Source organism: Tigriopus californicus, chromosome 7 (genome assembly GCF_007210705.1).
Source record: "Tigriopus californicus strain San Diego chromosome 7, Tcal_SD_v2.1, whole genome shotgun sequence".
Classification (NCBI taxonomy): domain Eukaryota; kingdom Metazoa; phylum Arthropoda; class Copepoda; order Harpacticoida; family Harpacticidae; genus Tigriopus; species Tigriopus californicus.
In genome coordinates, this window is record NC_081446.1 from 4,527,013 (window position 1) to 4,551,356 (window position 24,344).

General features: G+C 43.9%; 1 protein-coding gene across 1 annotated transcript in view; it reads left to right on the plus strand.

The window, feature by feature from the left end:
- The window catches only part of LOC131883706 (uncharacterized), a 53,757-nt gene that overhangs the window by 25,985 nt on the left and 3,428 nt on the right, over positions 1-24,344 (plus strand). Inside the window, exons 7-14 of the mRNA XM_059231227.1 lie at positions 2,343-2,566; positions 10,816-11,068; positions 14,099-14,509; positions 15,517-15,629; positions 16,821-16,985; positions 17,123-17,504; positions 20,059-20,237; positions 23,641-23,880. Of these exons, the coding sequence (XP_059087210.1) occupies positions 2,343-2,566; positions 10,816-11,068; positions 14,099-14,509; positions 15,517-15,629; positions 16,821-16,985; positions 17,123-17,504; positions 20,059-20,237; positions 23,641-23,880 (1,967 nt within the window). The remainder of the gene's footprint in view (positions 1-2,342; positions 2,567-10,815; positions 11,069-14,098; positions 14,510-15,516; positions 15,630-16,820; positions 16,986-17,122; positions 17,505-20,058; positions 20,238-23,640; positions 23,881-24,344) is intronic.

Here is a 24,344-nt window from a genome sequence, read left to right on the forward strand (position 1 = left end):
GTTTTGAGAGGCTGGTATTAGTGCATTTATAAAGGACTTTAGGTGAAGCCTTAGAGCATCCTAAATCAAATGGATAGAGCTCAAACTAGAATTGAGACTCCGAAATTAGCAATCAAATTTAGTTCAAACTCGTGTTCTCTTGTCTATTAGCAAACCCTACGGATGTCGCATGAATTGTCAACTATACTATATCATATATATTATATCACTATAATAGTACCTTGAACTCAGGATTAATTATAGGTTTGCCCATTTCAACTGTGAAAAGGCAATTACTTGCGCCTTACGTAAATGTAATGAAGAAGCCCCCAACGTACAATTTTTCGTTTTGCTCTTCCACATTCTATATACGGTAGTTACCGTGAATTACTTGTAGTTTTTCAAAAACTTTTTATGATCTTTTTAAAGTGAAAAAGAAATAAATGGCCGGTCCGTTTTTTTCTTCTACAAGCCAAGCCAATTGCAAAATTTGCCGCCTTGGTATTTCACTACTGAGAATGCTGAGACACTTATTTGTACTTTTTGCCTTGTCATTGGGCCCCTACATCGCAGAGAGAGCAGAGATCTCACAATTTACCCATGACATCTTCATAAAGCCTCAGTTGAGGTAAAGTCCTGACAAGTGAGGCAAAAACAACCCCTTGTTCCTTTTCGGGACCCATCCTTTCCAAGGACCTCTTAAATCATTGGACGGGAAATTGGAGAGACCTGAAGAACTACTCCCCGTTCAGCGCTTCAAACCCATCAAAGCGATTTTTGAGCCGCCCATCGCCTGTAATCAATTATGAAAAAAACAGGTGCTTCCCGTTTTCGCCCAAAAAGTCTTGAAGTCCTGACTCACTCACATTGGTGCAAAAAGCAATAAGGTCTTCAAGTTTGCTGTTCCTCTTTTTACTCACCCTCCCACAACCTTCACTTCCAGGTTAGCGCGTAGCACTTCCTACTTCCTTCCCTATTTCTTTCTTTTCCTCTTTGCCACCGCCGAGCCTCCGTTATCTTTTTCTGTCTTTCCTCGCGTCTCTAGAGAACGTCCGAGAAGAAGAGGAAAAAAGCCCAAGTCAAGGAAGTTACTTTTTGTTCCCTCATCCAAGACTAGTCTTACATTTCATTTGTTAGTTCCTTTTGAGCAAATCTGTATGGTGGATCCGGGCAAATTTAATTATTTCCTTGGGAAAACTCGTTCTCCTCCTTGGCGCTTTACGTTTTGTTCTGACCATTAGAGTGCAAGAAATAGTCGACAGTTGAGCAGGTTCCTATGCTACTTGTTCTCTACCTATGCAATATAAACTACAACAGATCCGCTTTTGAGGAAGAACAAAGACGTGAATTCCGAGGATCATTCATTTCACGCCTGGGTGAACTTTTTACAGATCTGTTGGGTTTCGGGTTTATTTATGGGCTTTATTCTTACTTGAAAAACTTCCTTCGTTACGTTGGATCTCCAGAACTGGCGAGAGTGTTTCATAAATCTAACACTTTTTCCAGTTTCAGCCTCGAGACATTCTTTCAAGAGTCTTTTAGTAATTGTTCCAGAGTTTCCAGGCTTGTTGTTCCTCTTTGGTACTGAAGCATCATGCCTTTTGGCCAGACGTTTGTGCGAGTTCAATGTGCCTGTTTTCTAATGTTTCTGATGAGGCAAAGCCTCAGTTCTTCGATTAATACAACTTATCAATGGTCTGTCAAGCGATCCCATGCTCCACAGATTAACAAATCGACAAGGATGGAGCACACCAGTCTAGAAGCGCATTACGGAAAGAACTCGTACATTGTAGGGCCACGTTTTGTGGCATAGCCAATGAATGAGCTTATTAATTAACCGACCAAGGCCAAATGCCTGACAGAGGATGCCTCTCGCTCAAAATCAAATTGGTCTTGGCCCTGGATCTTGGATTGGGTTGGCGAGGGCTGCTAAGAATTGTAAACGAGACAGCTCTCTCTCTCTCTTTCTTTCTCTCTCGGTCGCTCTGTCTTTGCTTCATCCTAAATAACCTTGAGAGCGCCAAGACAGTTTTGTTTCCCATTGTTGGCCGCGATGTCGTTTCCAGGTTCCTTCGTAGCTCCTCTCGTGTTCCACTTGAAGAAAAGGGGGAACAAGAAGTAAGAGAGAGATATAAAACAAAATCCCCATTTACCCGACCCACCCAAAATGTGTGCCACGAAAACAAAAGCCCCATTTAGATGTCGCTATCGTGTCCTGCCAAGGCTCATATGAAATCACTTCCATTGCCACCCGCCTCCTTCTCCACAAATGAAGGTGGCCTGGCTATAGCTCAGCTAGTAGGTGGCTTATCCAATATGGAACCGCTTTATTAATCCTCGAGTTTTCTTTTCGTGTCCCACAGATCCGCCCAATGTGTCCCTTTTGGTGAGCTCGGCATTCTTGGCCATTCCGTCTTTGAAGAATTTCCCAGATTCCAAGGACAACACGGTCCAAAGAGGCCCCGAGGCTACTTTGGAGATTGCCAAGGATGGGAATCTGGTCCAGATTCAAGAGGGTGAAACCATCAGGCTAAAGTGTCTGGTGGAAGCCAATCCCAGAGCTACTACTATCCAGTGGTTTCATGATGTAAGTTTTTCCTTGCAATTATCGTCAAAAGGGCCGTTTTTTTGGATTACCCATAAAACGTTGCTTATGATTTCGAGGCATCAATATGGAGATATGTATATGAACGGCGGCATTAGGAGCCGAAATCTGACAGGATCTCCGGAGAATGTCATGCATGGTTGTACGGTCTGTTGGACCCATCATGCTTGGTGCCATGTTGGATCTACAAATGGGGTGTTGCTGTCGTTCCTGATGTTGTTGTTAATCGTATACGTACATGTTGCAACTGTTATGGATGTGACCTCGTTTGATCCAGACAACAAGGTCTGCTGCTTCGCCCACCAATGTCAAGCCTTCAGCGCGCAGCACCTAATGCCATGTAAATCCAGTCGGGATCGACCTTGGCAAGAACAAGTTTCCCGGGATCTTCTAGAGAGGATTGGGCTCGATCTTGGCCAATTACGAGGATCTCTCACCTTGGAACTCGAGGAACAATCTTGTGGAACAAGTTTACGTGTAGCAATTGCGAGAAGTGTAGTAAGGCGCCGTCGACTTGTTCCATGAATCATTCATTAAGATTGGTGGTTGGTGGTTGGTACCAGATTTGAAGTCGGTGGCAAGTTGCTTCCAACTTTGATTGGGTAATGGAAGGCTACCATATGGGTGAATGTGTTCCTTTGGGAGGAAACACCCTACAACCAAGGCGAGGGTCATCGGGGAGCAACTTGGCGTATTTATGGGCAACCCATTCCAACCACTCTCACATTGGCTGAGCAGAATGTACACGTACTGTACATTCTCAGAGAGAAAGACACAGAGAGAGAGAGAAAGAGAGGGCGCCTCCTCCTCTGAGGGAGAAACATCCGACAAATTACCAATAAATTGGAACAGTTTGGTGCTCATAAAATACTTAGCCAATGAAAGTAGAACGTTGGTTACAGTTAGGTGCCGGTAGGGGCCCTCCTCCGCCCCTCCTATTACATTCAATATGCTCATAGGCCCATAAAAATGTCATTAAATGGAATTGTTATGTCCGTGTTAGAGTCCAATTCTGTGGAAGCAGAACAAACACGGTTAAGGATTCATGAATCTTGAATTGAGTCGAGGTTTCAGAAGAAGAACTAGATTACTTCCCAGTTCCAGTGAAAAAGAAACTAGCTTTCTGTAGTTTTGAAATTTCGATCTTTGAAATCGTGAAGTTCTGCAGAACGAATGGTTTTCTCGTGCTCGAGTGCATTTCTGCCAAAAGTTTTTCCATCAATTCTTTCCATTTGACCATTATGCACAACTCACTTAGGGGTCGATTAGCATGACTGAAATGCAGTTCATTCCAGGGAACACACTTCTACCTCCACGAATCCAACTCTTCAATGAACTGGTTGTTTGGGGGGGCTCTTTTTTCATTCCAAACTAAAAGTTGTGACAGAATTCCATTGTGGAACTTCACCATGTCAAAAACCGAGCAATAAACCCTTTGATTACGGATTTCCACACAAAATCCTTTCCAATCAATGTTTGTCAAGGATCGTTTTCATCAGATAAAACGAAGCACGGAAGCGATCCAAATATTGGAACAAGCTCCAATGGGCCAATTTAAAGTACGTCTCGGATTCATTAATCCAAGGCCACACACCGGGTGATTAGGCACTGGTGCAAATGAAAATTGGAGCAAAATATTTTCCAAAATCACCTAGCTCTCGTAGTATTTGCACTTACTCTGATGAGCTGGGAACGAAAAATTGTGCCTTGTCAGGACATGTCAGGATTGGAATTTTCAGATGGAAATGTCTGCATTATTGAACAGACAGATTCATTCAATATTGTACTGCGTATCCATAAAAGAAACCCAGCGCAATAATATCCTGAAACTTTAATCCAGCTGTAATTTTAATGTTAAAGACTCCTCTCGTTCAAAGTTCTCACTCAAGACTTTCAAATCTCATCGCTCTAAAAAAAAGGGCAAAATCCAACAAGAAAATGGATCACTTGGTGTAGCTGAGGCTTTGTTGGGTTTGAAACAATGCGAATGGCTTGAGCAAACAACTTCGGGAAGCCACCTGTTTGTTCAGCGCTCATTTCGTCTCAACTTTTCCAAACAATCGTGGGTATCCGCTATTGGTTTACCATACATATTTGCCTATTGGGTTAGATCGGCTGTTCGCAGTGAACTCAAGTCAGTTTTTGCCGCATACCACGTCTACTTTAAGGCACGCACGAGCTCTAGGGAGATGACAATCGTGTTTCCAGGATGAATCGGGCGATTGTGTCGAAACACTGAGCCTTCATCCATTACAGCCTCGAGTGGCGAACAATGACCGAGCAACATTCCTGGAGTGCGAGGTTTTAATTTTCTTTGACTCTTTCCCCCTCCCCCTAATCTCCCCCCTCCCACTTCCCACTTCCCACCCCTGTTGGCTCCCTCCCCCCTTCAGTGTTCCCTCCCTTCCCCTTCTATGCAATGGAGTGGCTTCACTTAATAGAACGTCAAAGGCTTTTGGCTTTTGGCGTTTGGCTTTCGTCTTTCTCTGACACAATTAGAGTGGGGCGCACCAACGCGACATTTCTAAATTGAGTTTATTTTCCTCACACATGTTTTTGTGGCTTTAAAAGCCACCCAGCCCGCCTCCTTACATTTTGCACTTGGCACTGTAACAATCACATTGCCCACGTGATGACTCTGACATCTTTGGCGAACTGATAGGTACAAGGTAGGCCAATCTCAATTCAGATCATTTTCAAGATTTCATCTTTACGAGGCAATTTCCCATTGATACGTGTTTAAAGCGTTTGAGAAAGCTTGAAAAATGAAATATTTAAAGTGGAACAAGGATCATGCGCAGAAAGTATAGAAGAAGTCGTCACCGACGTTGCTCCTTGAGCAAAAACTCAATTATTACCCCACTCACACCTGTCCGAAAAAGCGACGAGAGAATGGCGACACTGACAGAAAAGAGCGAGCCCCAAATGTGTGTCACAATCGTCACAATATCATTCAAGGATCGCGATCCGATCATTAGAAATGTGAAAGAATTTGACCATCAATCATCAATTATGCTAGCACCCTTTTATTGCCAAGGCTGACCTCTTCTCATTGTTATGCGCAGACCCAATTCCATTCTTTTGCGGCCTCTTTTGCGGATGAAGTTTAGTCTGGAAAGCGTTTTGACAGAACATAAGTCAATGCTCTCTTTTGAACGCATAAAAAGAAATTGTTGTACATTTTTCAAGTGTTGAAATGAAATTGGGCAAGGTGTGGCGGCCACAATCTAACCCATGAAATCAAAGAATTGGCTGAATTTGGGGAATAGAGGATGGAGAGTTTTTGTGGCCTTCCACTTTATTGCTCCCTGACACAAAAAGTCTTGAAAGTTACTCTCCGGGCAGTTTGTTCCATTTCTGGAATTCCGGCGTGCCATAAATGAGATGACTTTGAAATTATTGATGATCTTGTGTGTGTGTGGAATACTTAAATAGGTAAACATTGCATTTTCCAAGCCTGGAATGTTGGCCTTGTTTGCGTTATGTTCCGTGGAACCAAGGCTCTAACATGGAAATGACGGGCAATCTAATTTTCTGGAGCCTTTCAGGCTAAGATCACATTCAAAGCCATAAACGGTCTTACCGAATAATCGGTTCTCGGAAACGAAATACCCTGGACTCTTTCTTAATTACGCTCGTGTACAAGAATCCTTGAAAACATCTCATTTTCCACTTCAAAAGGAATGTTTAGGAGATGGATGGAGGAATACATGGGCTCAAGTTCCACACACACACGAATATCTTATTCCACTTGGTTGACCTCCAGTGTTCCTGTTAGTTGGAGGGAATGCCAATTGGTATGGTGGGGAGGGGGGGGCTCCTCTGCAAGAAACACTCATATGCAGTACTTCACTTAGAGAGCTCAATAGAGAGTAGGTCCAAATCAATTGGCTGTGCTTTCGTTGTTCCAAATGGCTTGAAGTGGTCTAGAAGTTCGAAAGAGTGTTGATTCTTCTCTTCAAACGTGTTTCAGAGTTTGAAAAAAAGGCTGAAATTTCGGCCGTACCTCAGTTCGTTCATCCAAGGAAAAAATGGAGCAAATATTTGCGCGGAAAGGGGAGCAGCTAGAATGGGATCGCTCTTCAATGATGAGGCTAGGAACATGTGGTTTGGAAAACTCGATCCAGCCTTTATGTAGTGTAGCACTAGCGAGGTAAAAAGAGATTGAGAAGGCTAGAAGCAGAAGAAAAAGAAGCAGATAGGTAGAGTTCTGGCAGAACCTTTGATCTGGACTCTTCAAATATTCCAACTTGTCGACTCAACCTTGAAGGTCCAAAAAGGCTTTGAATCTCTGGCGAGTCTCGCTCGTTTTAAGCAAGAGCTCAGAAAGAGGACCTCGTCAGTACGCGCTACGTTCTGTGTAATAAGTCAAATTCGTCTTGACTTGATTAAGAACGATTTGAGAATCTTACACTTACAATGAATGACTTGCCAAGATGAATGGGCTGTCGTGTTTCTTCGCGAATGTATTCTAATACTCGCACATGAAAGTGTACAGAAGTCGGATGGAAAAGAGAACAAATCGTGGTCACCATCCACTTCAGACATTGTGGTACTTTAGAATGAGTGTACGTATACATTTCCGTCTCAAAACCAAGCCATTTGTCTTTGGAGCCAACCTGATACTGTCTCTTTGGAGGGTCTTTCGGAGGGGGGGGGGAGGATTCAAGGAGAAACGAACAGGGAACAGAACTGGCTTGGTAGGAAAAAGAAGTGGGGGTTCGCTCGTACGAATGGAACAAGGCCAAAGCCCATCTTTTCGCCCTTAAGCGATATATCCGACAACGAGTAGTGGATGATGTTAACAACGTGTTTAAGGATCCCCTGTCCAAAATAGGAGCAGACGACCTTAATGGTCCTTGGGACACCGTCCAACAGCGTCAAGGCCACTCGAGTCTGGACAAGGAAAGTGTTGTGATTTTGGGGTTACTGACGTCTCCGAAAACCACTCGACTATTTCTTATAGACGTGATCCAATAGCCCAACCTGTTTCTTGGTTAGCTTTGCCAACTTCATCTAAGGCCCATTGCTAGGGTGAATGTTGTCTTCGCTCCTTGTGTAGATGAGATCCGGGATGTTTTTTAATCTTCATGTTCCACAGATGACCAAGCGTGGAATGGAGTGTTCCAGGAATGTTGGGTCATTGTTGCACCTTGACGGCACAAAATCATGACAGGCACATTAAGACACGAGCTGCCTTGCAATGTGATTGGTCTCAGAATTCCATAGTTGGCCCCACAGGCTCTTCTATTCTTAAGCATTATTCCAAACGGCCTTGGGATTCTTGTGCTCATTTTTTCTGCTGAGTCGAGTACATCCATCCATACCCGGCTATGAATATGATTGCCACTGAATGACCAATTTTTGAGCCATTGAAGGTCCTGAAAGATAGCTGGTAGAGCGATCCAGCCAGAGCGACCTCCATTCGGGATCATTGCCCCTGAAGTGCATGTTAATGGTCCTTTGATAGCGGCTCTCGAATATGTTCCAGGGATTGCTGGTCGTAAGGGAATCAATCGTTACAATTGAATGGCCTTCAATAACTATCCTCACCATTGTCTGGTTTGGTGTGTGTGTGTGTAGTTCTTCGTTTCTTTTTGGAAGTGAATGGAGTGTGTTCTTTTGGTAAACTTTCCATCAGTTCATCGATGATGCTCTTTCACTCTTGGAACAAAAGGGAACATGCGAGCGGACCGACACTTCCTCGTCCAAGTGATGGCTCCTATCCAAGTGCATTCCAATACAACGAAGGTTTCTATTCTCCTCAGGGAAGGGAGTTTTCTCTTGAGGTCAGAGGCTGATTGTTGATTGGCCTCAATGTCAAGGGCCAAGTGGAACAACGAATGTCGAAGCCATAATATCATGCATGTATGCACTCCATCGTTCTCCATATTAACGAATGAAAATTGGAGGGTCTCTTTGTGATTGAGGCTGAGCCAATCACGTGTACTGAACTGCTTTAGAAGTTCTAAGCAAGAACGTACGCACGGTCAATCATGGCCTTTCAAAGTGAGTAGTGCCGAGTAAGATGCATTAGGCCAACAGTCATTCGTGGTCCGGACGGAAATACGCTTTCTCGACTGAATAAACAGGCTTCAACTTTTGTACCATGGAGTAAAATGGTAGGAATTGTTAACTCCGCAGAGCTTTGACTGATGACACTCATTAGGGCTCATCATTGGGTCCAATTATCCCGTCTGACAAGACCCTCATACCTGGGCACAAACCCCTGTCAGACATCGTCCATTTGAAACCCCCTTGTTGTGCATATGCCCTAGTACTGTACATAGAGCAGACCCTAATGCACTGGTCCCTCCCGTATGAATACATACACCAAACAGAGACACCGCAATATGGATGGTGCCATCGGCGGTATAGAATGAGTGGGCGGTATCCAGCTCTATGGGATTTAAGCGAATGCATTACGCGTCTGACAGTTCCAAAAGGAGAAGACAGATGAGTTGGGTGCCTTAGTAGCTTTGACTAGACACTCGCTGAGGTTAACTTCAGAAAACCGGCGACACGTTCACTGACGACAGAAAACCGCGGAGTTTGTTCCAAGTTGAGCTTTTGAACGAGTATGCATGACTTTTTGTGTCACATGCCATCTTCACAGACCTGATGAAATGTTGTGACTGTGGCTAATCAATTTGAGCAAAAGTCGAGTACATTTTGAGGCTGAAACATCCGAAAATGTGGCAATTTGTGGGGGTAACAAATTCACGAGATTTTTTCTACTTTAGCTTGGCTGCCAACTTGTCCGCTACAGTATATTACCCAGTAACTGTAGTGGTGGTGGTGGTAGTAGTGCGAGAGAGAGCGATTCCCTCGTGTCCAATTTCCCCCGTTTTTCGAGAGGGAACAATAATTGTTGTTGTTACTGGGTCGGGGACAGCTTTCTCCAAACTTCATTGAGGGACAAGAACTGGGTCCGGTGGACATCATTAGAAGTAAATCTTCACGGATCCTCACCATTGAGTTGGCTCATAATGATGAAATGCCACATACATTGAGTGGCTTCGCATGCTCCATTTTTCTAATCATGGGTACCAGGTCCTTTGGATGGATTTCCAATGTGGAAAATGTAATGTTCCTTTTAAAGTGTTTCCGCTTGCCGCCCAAAAGGAAGTCTCAACGAGATGAGACATGATGTAAATTTGTTGCACTTGTCAACAGACGTTTAATGGCCTGAAACAAAATGACCTCGTGGACAAACTTTTATTTCCCGGTTCTCTTGTGTTCGAGGTATGTAGTCGCTCTGCCCTTATTTAACTCTATTGAGTTGAACTGGCCCAATGAGAATAAATTTAGAGAGGTGCTCGCTTTTCCAATACAGTATGTGGGCACGGTCGACATTGAGCCTCTCTCAAGGGAGTCTAGGGGACGACTTTGCTCGGGCAAAAGCGGAATATTCTATAACACCCATCCGTCGAAGTGTAAACTGAACCAGAGCACGCGGCTGCTGTACGGCCAAGGCGTCGGGCAAAAGCGGAATATTCTATAACACCCATCCGTCGAAGTGTAAACTGAACCAGAGCACGCGGTATGATAGTAAGGTATTAAAAGATCTCAGAGTGCACTTCACGGCATTTGAGCCGAATTCTTGGCAAATCCAAAGAGAAGTGTTTTCTCTTCCTCCTACCCTTTGTTATTCCAAGATTAGTGGGTTGCCAAAGTTCCCTACAATATTTTATTGAAGACTTCCGCTTGCCAAAATATGGAGTCCCCGTTGATATCGATCGTAAAATCCGGTTTCCATTTGGCACCAACGTACTCGTTCGGGAGCAAGTCCACAAGACATACGTACATGCATACTTACTGCATTCCAGTAGTTGTATTTTGAGAGCAGGATCATGATTCAAGGAGATCTTCCGATAATATTTGTCTTCTGGCCAAGACGAAGGAAGGAACAATATCATTTTCATACTAATGAACCCATGAGCAGCCATTCCAAGGGGCTCCAGCTCACATGGACCAAGCCAGCTAGATCCAATAGTTGTCAAGAACAGCTTCAACCACTACCATGACATCGGGGGTACTTCATTAAGCAGTGCTCTAGAACTCCTAATACGACCACCAGATATGCCACACAACATATAATCATCCATCCATGTCCGACTTTCTTCAGTCATAAAGGCAATGAAGCTGTCGAGTAAAAAATCAGAGAGAACACCAATCCTACACTGATCCATCTGAATGACATCATTAGCCTAATCTACTTTCATTTGCAGGGCGTCCTAATGGATCCAAAATCGAAATCACCCATCGCCACCGATGCTGCTGCTGCTGCTGCTGCCACTACCACCACTACTGTGCCCACCACCATCGCCACAGCTGTTGATGGTAGGCTGCTCAGTCGAGGACTGAGAGTGGACCAAATCACGCTGAAAAAGATTCAATCCTACCATGGGGGAACCTACCAGTGTCAGGCCTCCAATTCCTTAGGGGAGGGAGAGTCCAACATTATCAAATTGGATGTCCGATGTAAGTCAATGCTGCTGCACGCGTCCAACCATCCATCCAACCAAGCATCCAGCCCATCAACCCTAGTATGCGTTTTGGCCATGCCTGGTGCATTCGGCCGACAATAGAATCCAATCAGGAAGGTTCCATCTTATCTGTGGACCGACAACCCCAGGGACCTTTGGTAGCTCTGAGATCTTTGTTGAGAGGGTGACAAGGGGGAGGCAAGGCATTAACAGATTCTTTCTCATGCAAAGATGGAATATGCAGTTTAAGACACGAGAAGGGAGGGATCTTATCCATCGTGGTGGGGGTATAACAATTAAATGCGTTCCCTCGATGGGAACACATTGCACCGAGTTGACCACCCGGAAAGTACCTTATGCAAAGAGGTTGCCGAAACAGTGACAGCATATTGGTACCAGATGTCAGTTGGTCGTACTGTTCCACTCAATGGATCGTAGACCAGTCTGGGCCATATTCAAATGAGCACCAACATCGATCACGTACCATCCTGGTATTGGCCAACTTTATTAGGCGGAGAAAAACATGCCTCTGATCTCCAATTCGACGTTGGAAAATGGGATGAAAAAAGATCAACTGACCTCAAAAACACATCCCTGATCTGTCCTTTTTTGGGAGAATGTAAGGAGATTTTATATAGGTTCAAAGTGCACTCAGACAGACTTCTAAGTGAGCTAATGGCCGGGCATTAACATTCTGTTATGGTTTTGGGCCTCAAAATGAGCTCGAGCCTGAGAATATGGAAACAAACGGCTGACTGCAGATCGGCTATGCTGAATTTCTTGGCGCTTCGAGGTTCTGCTGATCTCGACTTATTGTTTCCGGACCTCATTGTCGGTGAAACCACTACAGAGGAATTCAAGCTCATGCGTGTTGTTCCACAACAAAACGTGCCCATGCCGCCTCATTTATGAATCTCATGGTTTCAGTGCGTTGGTGATACGTGCAGTAAGTTGAATTGCCAATTGGCTTCTTTCTTCGGTTTGGCCTCATGCTGCAGCAATGGCTTTTTTGCCCAGCTTTTTCCCTGAATGCAAGTATGCTCCCAAGAGAGAAATCACACTTGCCGCTTAAGGACGATTGCACTTGCCAAGGACTGGGCAGAATTTCCGTTTCGCTTCTTTTGCTTTGGTTTCGCATTGACCCCTGAAATTACCTACGACACCCTGGCGAGTGGTATCGCTAAATTTGGCGAGAAGACCGACGCGTTTTCTTTGGTAATCCGTTAATGCCTCAAATGCGGTGCGGCTGCTGAAGGCTTGGGTACCATTAAGTTTGATGGCAACAAGAGGCCTCGTTCCTTCACAACGGAAGCAACTTTTTTTTCTTCTTCCAAACTTTTTGTTCCCTCTTTCTCGTTCTAAATCGGCCCAAGGATGCTAATGAGCACCTAGTTTTCTCCCCCTCTTCCTATCGTCGAAGGGACGTTGGTTCCAAGGACCTTGGAAAAGCCATTTTGGATCTAGTTCTCGATGGAGATTTTCGTCTCATGATGACGAGGAGAGTGCCAAGAAAACAAAACGGTCTATGTTGGTAGTGCATCCTCAAAGCCAATCAAGGCTGCGATTACCCCTTAAGGAGGAAAAAAGGCCGGGGGAAGGATCTGGAGAACAAGGCAAGTCTGTCCTAAACTGTCTTTAGATAATGTCCTCGGATTTTGTTTGTTTAGAGCTCATCTTTCACTGCCTCTTTAAATAACCATGTTGAGCTTACGCCGTCCCTTCAGAGGCCTAAAAGACAAGCGTCGACAATTTATTATCATTTCATCGAAAACGACATTCGTGACTTGAGATAAAGTTGACTTGGGACTCCATGAAAGATGACCTTGAGCCCCAACTCAATGAATGACAGACATTACCAAAGGATATCAACGTTGCAACGGTTTTTTTTGCTTCCAACGTTTTCGTATGATCCCTTTAAGATTGTTTGAGTTGAGCTTTTTGAGGCAAAGTTACCAAGGTTTCAATTGATTTTCATATTTATTGCAACCACACCGCAAGAATCCTGCTAACTTTTGTAACCCTCCTCTCTACCGAAAGAAAAAGTTTGTATCCAATACAGAAGTTTTCTTTGCATTATTGGAGGCACATGCGGTGGCCCAACTTGGCCTTGAAGACGGGAACTAAAATTGAAATAAAATTGAGTTTCTATGTTTATTTTATCCGGCCCCCACTTTGATCACGCAAATGATTCATTCTCACTTACTCAAAAACAGTATATCAAGGCTTTTAGAGTTTAAAAAAGCCTCTTCGTTTAGGGTAGTACAGTATTGGTCCCCTTTGAGTGTCCCTCTATGAAGGCTCTTCAGTAAGGGCGATCAAAGGCAAGTGCTTGAGTCCGTAGTTTTCCTTGATGCATGGGTCTTATCTTTTCAACGAGAAAATTAATTGGCCCTCGAGATCTGAAATACGCCCCTTCGTTCCCAGTTTCCAGAGTAATTTCATTGTATGCCCAGCGAGATGAGTCGGAAGTCGGAAATTGGGCGGAATTCAAAGCGTTTGCACAGCTAATGGCACAACCTACTCAGGGGGAAAACTCTTTGGTAGGCACTCGGTCGGAGGTGCTGGTGACACAATAATAATGGAGTGGAATTCCATTCAACACGGAGCAAAATTCCATTCAACATTGTTCTTTTCCCTGAATTATGAAAATGAGACGGCAAACGCACCCAAGAATAAAAGAGAGCTGGGCTTCTTTTCCATCCAAGGCGTATCGTTGAAAACGAGCCTCTCGATTTGCACTCACTCACAGTCACTTTAAGAGAAGGAAGGAGCTTTCCACAGATACATTCCCATGATTTATGACCACTACATCTTGACTGTACACACATCCACTGAAAGTGCTACTGTACTCTGGGACTTACGTATACATTGTATGCGAAGTGTATGTCGGATCCGAATCTAGACTGCATTTCAAGCCAGAGCACGAGAAGTGGGGTCTTATCATACTTGGCTCATGTATGTACTCGTTCTCGTACGTACCACCCTGTATAAACCGTTTTTTTCTTCTCCTTCTGTCTTTTCATAGCCATCCCATCTTGCTTTCGGAATGGCAACCGTGCCTCGCCCTTCGGATCATCCGAATCCTCCTCATTATCATCATCTCCTCGTGGTTCTTCCCCGTTGTCCTCGTCACTCTCTTCCCAAGGTGTGGGTGTTCCAGAGGCCATGGTGATTAGTGCCTCTCTCCAAGAGAGAATCGAACTGTCATGTCTAATGGATGCCAATCCAAGGACTGATATTGAGTTCCGATGGACTTTGAACACCTCGAGCGATCGAGTGGATATCCCGAGGGCCCAATTCTCCGAGCATGGCCTTCAGAGCCTTCTCACCTACACGGCACAGACCCAAATGGACTTTGGAACCATCATGTGCTTGGCAAAGAACGAGGTTGGAGAGACAGTGGATAACCCGTGTGTATATCACATCGTTCCCGCGGGTGAGTTAATTATCCTGGCCTAAAACACAACCAACCAAGGATGAAAGAAGAGTTCGAGCCTGAGTTTGGTTATCAAAGGGACTTTTTCCCCTCACCCAACCCCAGTTTCCAGTTTCGTCCCCCTAGAGCCCCCAAAACGCCAGCCAACGTAAGATTAGAAAAAAAGTTTCAATCGGAGCCTTTTGCGCCCGCTCAGCCTTGGTCATGGCTTAACGAAATTAACAACGCCAAAAACTTTTCTCGTAAATGTTATTTTGAAGGCTTGTCCATTTCGGCCTTCTCTTGGCTCTCTTTTTTCTTTGTTTGGACTAAAACGAGATTAGGTAGGCTTACACTCGGTTCCAGTCTTGCAACAATCGACCCTGGCGTATTGACTGATGAAACTTGAGCTTGCTCTCCATTTTATTCTTTGCTTGGTCGGGGTGTTTGCATTGGCCTCAAGGAACGGGGAGATTGTCTTCCATGGTTTGAGTTCAATAAATGCAACATGTGGTTCTCGATGGAAGACTCAAGGTTGCCTGCCCGTTCAGTCCCAGTAACCACATGGTTCATCTGGCTCCAATGTTCATTGCCTGATGTGTCGCTCTCGCTTTCGCGAGTCCAAACACGTAATTGAGAGTGACAGCTATTTAATAAATGTATTTCCCATAGTGCTCTCTCTGCCTATGAGCTGGTTGACCCTCAAGGGCACGCTCTTGGACTCATTGTTATTCAGAACGAACCTATTCATCCCAGCTGAAATCTCACTGGAATTGGTGCTTCATATCAATTTAGCCTTGATCCTCCGACCAAAGGCCCCTTTTTTTCTCTTTCCCTATTTTCCTCCAGAATCACCTGAGAAAGCATTGAAGCACTCGTAGGGGAGTTCCCAATAGTGAGCCCACCGTATGTGTGTGCAGAGTGAGGACAGGCCATGTGGTGGATGGTTTAAGTCAGCATTGTAGGCAGTGTAGGGCAGAATGTGCCATGCTCCTTCTCAATTCCTTTTCTCTCTATCTTCATTCTAGGAAAACCTGAAAAGCTCAAGAATTGCACGACTCTGAACCAAACTTATGAGTCCCTAACTATCGTCTGCCAGGCTGGATTCAGTGTGGGCCTGGAACAGAGCTTCATTTTGGAGGTAAATATCAGGTTTCAAATCACCTCGTGGATCTGTTCCCTTGAGGATGGGTTGTACTCAAAGAAAAAGAGCATTTCCCGACCACCGTTTTCGTTGGAATGTACTCTATAAGCGCCTTTCACAAATCATGAGCTCATGTTCATCTACATCAAATACTTTCCGGGAATTATTTTCTGGTCAATTAAAGAGCGCTATGAAGGAGATGTTCCGAAGCTTCTTTGGCCTTTCCAGTGTAATCAGGAATGATGGCTCGAAATTTAAAAAAGCTTAATAAATGTGATTTCGTAGCCGTAAGATTGGCTTATTTTAATTCTCATTAAGCACTGTTTATATTTGAACTACTTATTCCACTCGAGTTCATGTAATGAGAATCATCTATCTTCACTTGGTTTATGATCAATTTTATCTCCCAGATTTTGTAATCTCGTTTTAGAAAACTTTTTGAGCGACAAAAAAATATTATTTCAATTAAATTTTGCTTCATTAAGGATTTACCGAGAATTACAAATAATCGAGGCTCTTTGAAATGTCAATTTTAGCCTTGCAACTCAAGTCGTTGTTATTGTTTGTAAACCGCCCAATACATTTGGTTGAACACAATTCAAAACCTAAAATTACATTTCCCGTTGGTCGGGTGGTGAGTGGCCACCTGTTCCAATTGAGTTCTCTGGGCCATTTGTTTCATTTAAGGAATTTCCAATTTCCGATATCGTTGGTGAGCATCTCCCTTGAGAAGAAAAGACGAAAAAAAGAGGTAGCCGCTCCGGAAAAAGACAAGTTCCGTTGTTGAACTTGGAATTTCCGTCTCCCCATCTTGGTATTGGCAAATTTGGATGTGTGAGTGAGTGTCGTTTGTTGGTTTGTTACTCGGTTGGTTGGCTGGTTGTGCACAACTGGCTGAGGAAGAAATGGAGGCGAGCTGCTCGAATTTTCAATATCTGACTACTTTCCTCCAAGCGGACCAAATGTCACCAGTGATGATATGCTAGCAGAAGATGAATGTCAAGCTGAGAAACTTTGTGGTCATAAATATTTATTTCCCTATCTGTGAATTGAATTTTCTTTTGCGGAAAGGCCGACCAAAACGCACACCAGAAAATCCCCCTTCCACTGCTAGGGCTTTCCCTAGCTTTTGTTCCCAAATTCTGGATCCAATAATTAAATGGTATACGCTCTCTATCTTCTACATAGGTCTACGAAGCGAGATCCAAAACCATGACCCTGAATATTACCACGAATAAGCCTGCCTTTCACATCCGAGGTTTGAGTGCGGGAACCGAATATTTTGTCGAGATTTATGCGGCCAATTCTAAAGGCCGATCGGACAAGACCCTATTCGAGACCTTCACACTCCAGGTATTAAATCTCATCCCAAATTCCATTCATTCTCTGTCCGTACTCGTACCAATTCTATGACATACGTACGGATGTATGTACATCCCTGTTAACCTCTTCACTCTCTTTCTCTGTTATCTCTCTCTGACTGAATCCAGGCAGCGGAAAAGCAATTGGCCGCCACCACCACGGAATTAGTATCGAATAACCCGATGCGCCTCCTCCCTATAATTGGCGTCCTAATCTCAATCGTACTTCTCCTTGTACTCCTGGCTGTGATCATTGCTTTGGTGATGAAAAATCGAACCTCGAACAACAATTCCACCACATCGGCCTCCAACCGGTTACGTCGAGCCTCGTCGCTCTCGACAGATGGCGCTTCGAGCATGTGCACCACGAGTGGAACCATTCTGGCCACCAAGACCGCGGGCAGTACCACGCACATTTCCTTCAATCAATCTTTGGAAGATGAGGTCTTGATAGGGGATATCAGTCGGACTCCCCGGGTGGACTCTCCCGATGTAATTCCTCAGAACGCCGGTAAGTGATGATGGAACTATCACTCATCATACTCTTGAGATGGATTTATGTAGCTCGAAGACTTGGTTTTGTTTCCCTCTTAAGTTAAGAGTGGAAAGCATGAGGGATTCGATCTAAATTGACGTATCTTGAGAGGGATAAGAGCGTGTTTGAATATGGATTTTGTCATTGTTTCAAGTGGATCACCTTTGTATCTAATTTTTGATAAGTAATCCATACAGCATACAATAGCTGACGAAGGACCCAGTAATTGACGCACAAAAAAGATTTTGAGTCACGATTTCAGGATTTAAAATTTCTCCTCATTTCTCGAGGAATGAATGAGAATTTGGAACAGAGTGTCCTCTTGTCAAACTGATCGGGAATTGGCATGGAACCGTCCAAATTTGGAGTAGTTTGAAATAAATGGCAGCACGTTTCAAAGATGTCTAAAGTTTTCTCCTTTTCAACCATGTGAAAGTATTCATTTTTTACACCATGAAGAATGGATGGACAATGATTTCAATGAGATTATGAACAGGTTGTTCAAAAGTGCTGATGGGTTGTGTCACCAAAAGAAGAGGGAGTGAAACTGTTCGCGTTCGTTCCATGTTCCACGCTCTTCAGACGCGGTTTCCTCGCCTCTTTCTTGGAAATGATTAACGACTTAACTCTGGGCGTAGACACGTGAAACACAGTTGGAAACTTGGAACTTGAAGCCAACCCAAGGATCTGTGAGCTTATAAGGCCACGCTGAATAGGCCTTTCTTGTCCGAGGACATTGTTTGTCAAGCGGATGATGAAGCTTTATTAGAGCATTTGTTCCAAATCCAGGCCAAACTCATAAAAATCGAAGTCCCTTCTCTTCAATGTTAAGTTTATAGAACATTTAAGCATTCAATCTTTTCTCACAAATTGCCCTTTTAGAACTGGTTAGGGTGTGAAAAGGGTGGTCTGAAGATAGTTGTGAACATGTCATGTGTTTTGAAGGGATATCGCATACATTCATTACCGTCCCTTTCTTCCTACAATTGACGTGCAAATGATCCCTAATCATAACGGCTAAGTCTCACCCTAATGATCCCTATGAATGATCATTCAGACTTGGGTACAATTTTCCTCCGAAAGAAACCTCGCTCTGGCGCATCTGTTAGGTTTGCCATTAGGCTCAATTGTATGTACATTACGTCGGAACAAATCGAAAGGCCAAGGAGGGATTTTATTCATAGAGCCGACATCATTACCACTTGAGATCTCTAGTGTCCCAAGTCACGTCTCAATGGTCCATCAGAGCACTACATTGTTATTATAGGGGGTCATCATTATTCAAGACGGCTGAAATTACCTTCCACTACAAAAGAAGAGATTGAACAGCTTTGAATACCTCAGGATTGGACTTTGTCTCCATTGATCAAGAAGAACTACCCTCTTATGTTTATAGAGCCGATATGTTAAGCGTTCAAACATTGGGCGCAATGCCAAAGAAACATGACCAAGGATACAAAGAAACAACATTGTTGTAGTTGTACTTTTGCTCAGATCCATGGGATCATACATTAGGATCAGTCAGTCTGGTCCATCCAAAACACTTGCATTGTAGACACCAACCACTTAGGGACCTTGCGATGACTTGACCTTCTTCTTTAGCTCAAACTCATCGAGGATCTGTATGATTCCTTTAGAGTTGTTGGGACGTAATGTTGGACCTTGGCTTGAAATTCTTCCCCTTTGCCCTGAATCATTCATAAAGGCCAATTTGAGCCAACCTACACACGTGGAAACGCAATGTTCTAAGGGCCCAATTCGAGCCACTTGAAGCTTGCTCAGGAGCTTGAAGAAGTGTCTTTGACTGTTTAATGAGACATCCATGAGAAGGAGACAGCAAAACTAATGACAGTGTTACTTATCCTTCTTGGGAGTTTCCAATCTCTGCCAAATCCTGATTGATGAATCGGCCCATTCACTCTACTGAAGTAGTGGAAGTAGTTCCTCTTTGTCGTTGGGTTCTCCTCAGAGTTTCCACGCTATCAGTATTCCAAAGGCATCCTGTATGCATTAGGCCGATAAGATGAGAACGAAGCGAGGAAAAAAGAAGAGCTGGAAAAGTAAGTTGAGAGGAATAGTAGCCCAAGAGATCCAGACCTTGAAGCCTTTTCCACGAGAGTGGAGCCCACCACCCAATTATTGGAAGAATTAAAATGCCCGATATGTTTACTCCACTTTACCCGAGGAACTTTGGGAGGATGAATGAAACATGAATGCTTCCGTGTTCGCTGCTTTCCACTCGTTCCAGGTCTTCTGATGCTTTTTTTTAATTTACTTATGTGATACCCAACCCTAATTAACGGAGTGTCAGAATAAATGGAGTCTAAGAATGATCCGGTTACATTGTTCTCAAGACATTGAGAGCGGGAAATGAAGGCCTTTCTTTGCCAAGGTTGCATATGTAATGATAGCCCACTATCATCTAGCTCCTGAGGCATGATGACGATGATGATGATGATGATGATGAATCCCTTATCGTCCAATAGAGTCTTGACCCATACACTTAATGAGGGACTATTTCTGTTTCCAGTGTTTTGCCGTGATTCACCTAGTGACAATGGTGGAGGTGGATCGCATCATGGGGGATGTTCCAATGGTCCCCGTGAGCATCTTCATCCAGAGAGTGTCAATTTCCATTGCTACCACAATGGTCGCTCTGAGGAGCAACAACATCTACTCCAGCAGCAATTCACTCAAAGGCCGACGAGGGTAAGAAAGGCCGCACTATTCGTAAGGGTACACACAAGCCAAAACGATATACTACAATCTTTGCAATATTGGCCAGAGTTTAGGTTTTGAGTTCCTTTGATCCCTCATGTTGGTAAAATGACCAAAAAAACTTATAAATACTGTAGTGTGCAATGATCACATTGAACGCATGTTTTTCATTACTTTAAATTTGGTCAGCTTTGATCCCTGTGATCGTCTCCTTTACACATTCCAAGTATTCTATTGTTGGTCTTAAAATTGACTCCTTGTTTTCTTTGCGAGAACGGCCAAGGAAAGCGCCAGTCGAGTTGCTCCCAAAAAGAATTGTCTGGCTCGAGCGGAAATGGGTGTTGAACACGTTTTTTTTCAAGAAGGGAAGTGAACACCCTTCTCCCTGGGAGTCTCTTGCAACCCAATTCAGGGTGACGAAACCATTCCGTTGGTTGAGATAGGAAGGAGCCTAAATTTTTAGAGTCCCATGAACAAAACTGATATTTGACAGATTTTAAAGCTCTTATATATCCCTCTTGGAATTTGTCACCAAAATATCGTTGTCATCAGCAACATGCACTAAGTTTACTCAGAGGATCCAGGGAGAGACCGTGAGTAGGTGGCCACTTCTCAGTCTTCACTCAATGAACACAGGAAATTTGTTTTAGACTTTCACCATGATCTATCAAGATACTCAAAGAAACCTGTGAAACAGGGCTTCTCTATAAGATAGAGCTCTGACAATGTTGCACAGTGAGCAAGTTGCGAGGATGGGATGACAGGAAGGATTCATGAATGCTCCAAGGTCTTTTTTCATTTGAACTTGCCGCCATCAATAGTGAATATATTTATTCATACTTGCCAGTAAATGTTGCACAAGTGTTGTCTCTTTCCTCTTCACGGACTTCTTCAAAACATGTTGAACATGCTATAAGGGTCGTCCCAGCCCCTGAAGAGTCCCCTATTTGGTTGATGTCATATTCCAAAACTTCCAAAGAAGATCTTAGAGAGACAAACCCAGATTTGAAGTGTCCAGATGCTCGGTTCAACTTCGTATTCCGAAACCAAACAGGCGCTCCTCTTTTCAAATCTCGAAACTTTCGGAATCCACAGATCCCATCCATTGGATCCCACGTTTTCGCCCATAAATGAAGATTATGTAAAGACCGAATTGGGCTTTGAAAAAGTGGGTCTGTGGCTGTCCTGGAGGTCAATGAACTGATATGCATTAAGGAGCATCATTATTTATCAGTGATGTGATTTGAAACACTCTCTGAAGCTGTGGAGGCGAGAACACTAATAGTTCACGAACCCTGAATCGTTTTCTCCAATGAACAAGTGGGGCACGCACCTCTTTGTTTTACTGAGATCCTTAGTGATAAAAAGGCCCAATAGTGATTGCTTTCCGTCCTCGAAAGTACACAATCCTGTCTTGAAGGATCTCTGCTTTCACTCCTCATTTCATCACTTGTCAAACCTTTGACACGCTTACTTCCTTCACTAAGGATGTGTTTGAGTGATAAAGTAGCTGACAGGGGTCCTATTAACATGATAAGGCTCCGAATATCGAAAAAAGGCCATCCGATGACCATCAAAATGGAGTTCTTCTTTTGTTCCATCCATGGTAGGCTACATTTTTCACCCACATAGTCATAAAAAGGAGTTCTCGCCGATTGTAATTCCAGTGTCAAGAATACCTCCGAAGAACATAAAAAACTAGGTCTATGAAAGAGAAAGAGAGAAGTTATTAAATGTGAGAAGAGTAACTCTTTCCAGGTCTTTAAGGCTCCTCGTGTTCAATGAGAGCGGCCATCTAGAACAACAATAAAATAGAGATGCAATATCAATGGAAAAAAAACATTTGCCAGAAAGATAAAGCACCTGTGATGCAAGAAGCTCCTGTGCAATTGCATCTCTCTCGTTAGCCAGATAAATAGACCCATTGAATCCTTTCAGTATCACAAAAGGATATCCAGAGTTATTGAATAATGTTCCCGAGTGGCTTTTTTAGGTCTATCCCAGATTGAGGTCACAACTGCGTTAGAGGTATGCAAAATCGTCCTCTTTTCTGAGCATTGAAATGGCTCTACTGTAAATGATCCCTCCTAGTCAGACAGACACTGAGCTGCCTTTTGTCTCAAATTAACCCGACATGAAAGTGCCATTACCAAGACAACCCCTCTGATTACTGATCCTAGCATTGTAGAGTCATTGGGCACACCTGGAGACCCGCACCCTACTTAACAATGTGAATTCAACCAACCAACCTTTCACGAACACCGAGCATGTAGAGTACTTACTCGTACGTATAACTAGACATTGTAGATGAATTAGAATGGCATACATGTCATTCGGGCTCCCTACATAGAAAGACAGCTCAATCATGGTGTTTTTCTACCAGACTAAGCCCCCAAGGGTCTTTTCAAAAGAGTCTCCATCTTCATCTTGTCCATCAAACCCGAATAAAAGGCAAAGAAACCAGAGGGGATGGTGCGATCCCTGAGAGTGGAGAAATGGGACTCGTACCTGATGGGACAAGAGAGTGGGGTCTTCTCCCGAGGGTCGGAAACCTCAGAACAAAACCTGATTCATGACTCATTGTTCCCTCCATGGATCACTTCCTGGATGACATGTCATCTGGAAGGAGGGGAACAAACCATGGTGCCGGGGAGTCCATGCTGAGTTGTAAAATGGTATACTGTACATCAGAAGTTGGACGGTGGTTATGCGTTTGTTGGTGAAAGTTGCAGAGACAAGTTCAAAATGAAGGACCCACGAGGTTTAAGTTAGTTTATTCGCCTAACGCAGAAGAGAAACCCAGGTGTTTCAATCTTTTTTCGGTCCCACTCCATTTCTTTTGTGATGGATATGACGTTGGCAAAGTTGGCGTTGGAAAGCGAGAGAATTCGTGGGAGCACATCAAGAAAGTAGTATGAGCGATGATTGAATGGATATAAATCAGTCGGCGTCCCGAAACGAATGGGGATGGTTCCATGCCAACACCAATCCCCAACCTGCTCGATCATGCCACGTGCGGACAAGTGTATAGTTTTATGGTTTGGGGCCCGGGGCAAATTTGAACCACCTAGGCTTCTTCCGGTCACATATTGTAGGACGACATTGAGCATGCAGGGCTCATAGCATCGAATGCGTGGCAAGTGTCATACCAAGTGGAGCATTATGCGGGATGGAACATGGCTACGTGAATAAATATCGATAGCAAGAGCATCTGGTATGAATAGGATGGCGCACCAGGGGCTCAGAAGTTAGTTAGGGAACGTATCGAATCGCCTTTATTTGCACTCTAGCCAGGAATACCTCGTCCTAACGAGATCCAACCTCCTCCTTCTCCTTCATAAGGTGGTCCCAAGATGGTGCTTTTTCTGACTATGTTTTTCATCTTTGTTTGCAGGTGGAATATCAGCCTCAGTATGTGGAACTGGCGTTTCATCAAAATAAGGACAGTACCAATTCGAATTCTGGTAGTATTGTGGGTGTATCCAAGGGACGTCGTCACCCGCCCACTGATCTTATTCATTCACCTCACGGGGTTAATCCCAATCAAACCCTTTATGCAACCATTGACCACCGAAATCGTAGAGTGGGTGATGACGGATCCCACTTGATGCACAGTCCAAACTGTCCAGTAAAGGTAAGTTCTTGCGCCAAAAGGACTGAGAAATGAGAGTTCATAGCTTCACGTGAAAACAAGTACTTTTTATTCATGAGTAGGTTGTGAGCACTTGAATTCGAATTTTCCAAAAGAAAAAAGCTTTGATTGATATAAAAAAGCGAACGTTTGGGTCCTAAGATAAATTGGTCGCTGATACCTACGTACTTACCCTGAATGTCGTCACAACCTCGTTCCAGAAATGGGTGCCAAAATAGGCACGCACGTTCTTTATCTGTCCTGTCTAATTTGTACTTTTCTCGACCGTGTTCCCATTTCTGATTTCCTCGTACCACATCCCAATTGATGTTTATTAGACGCTACAAAAGATCATTAATTAGGACCAATTCATCCCCTTTGTCGCTCCATAATTGGCAACATTCTAAAGAAGCGGCGAATCAGACTGCACATCTAGCAATCCCGGGCATAGCTCCTGTCAGAGACAA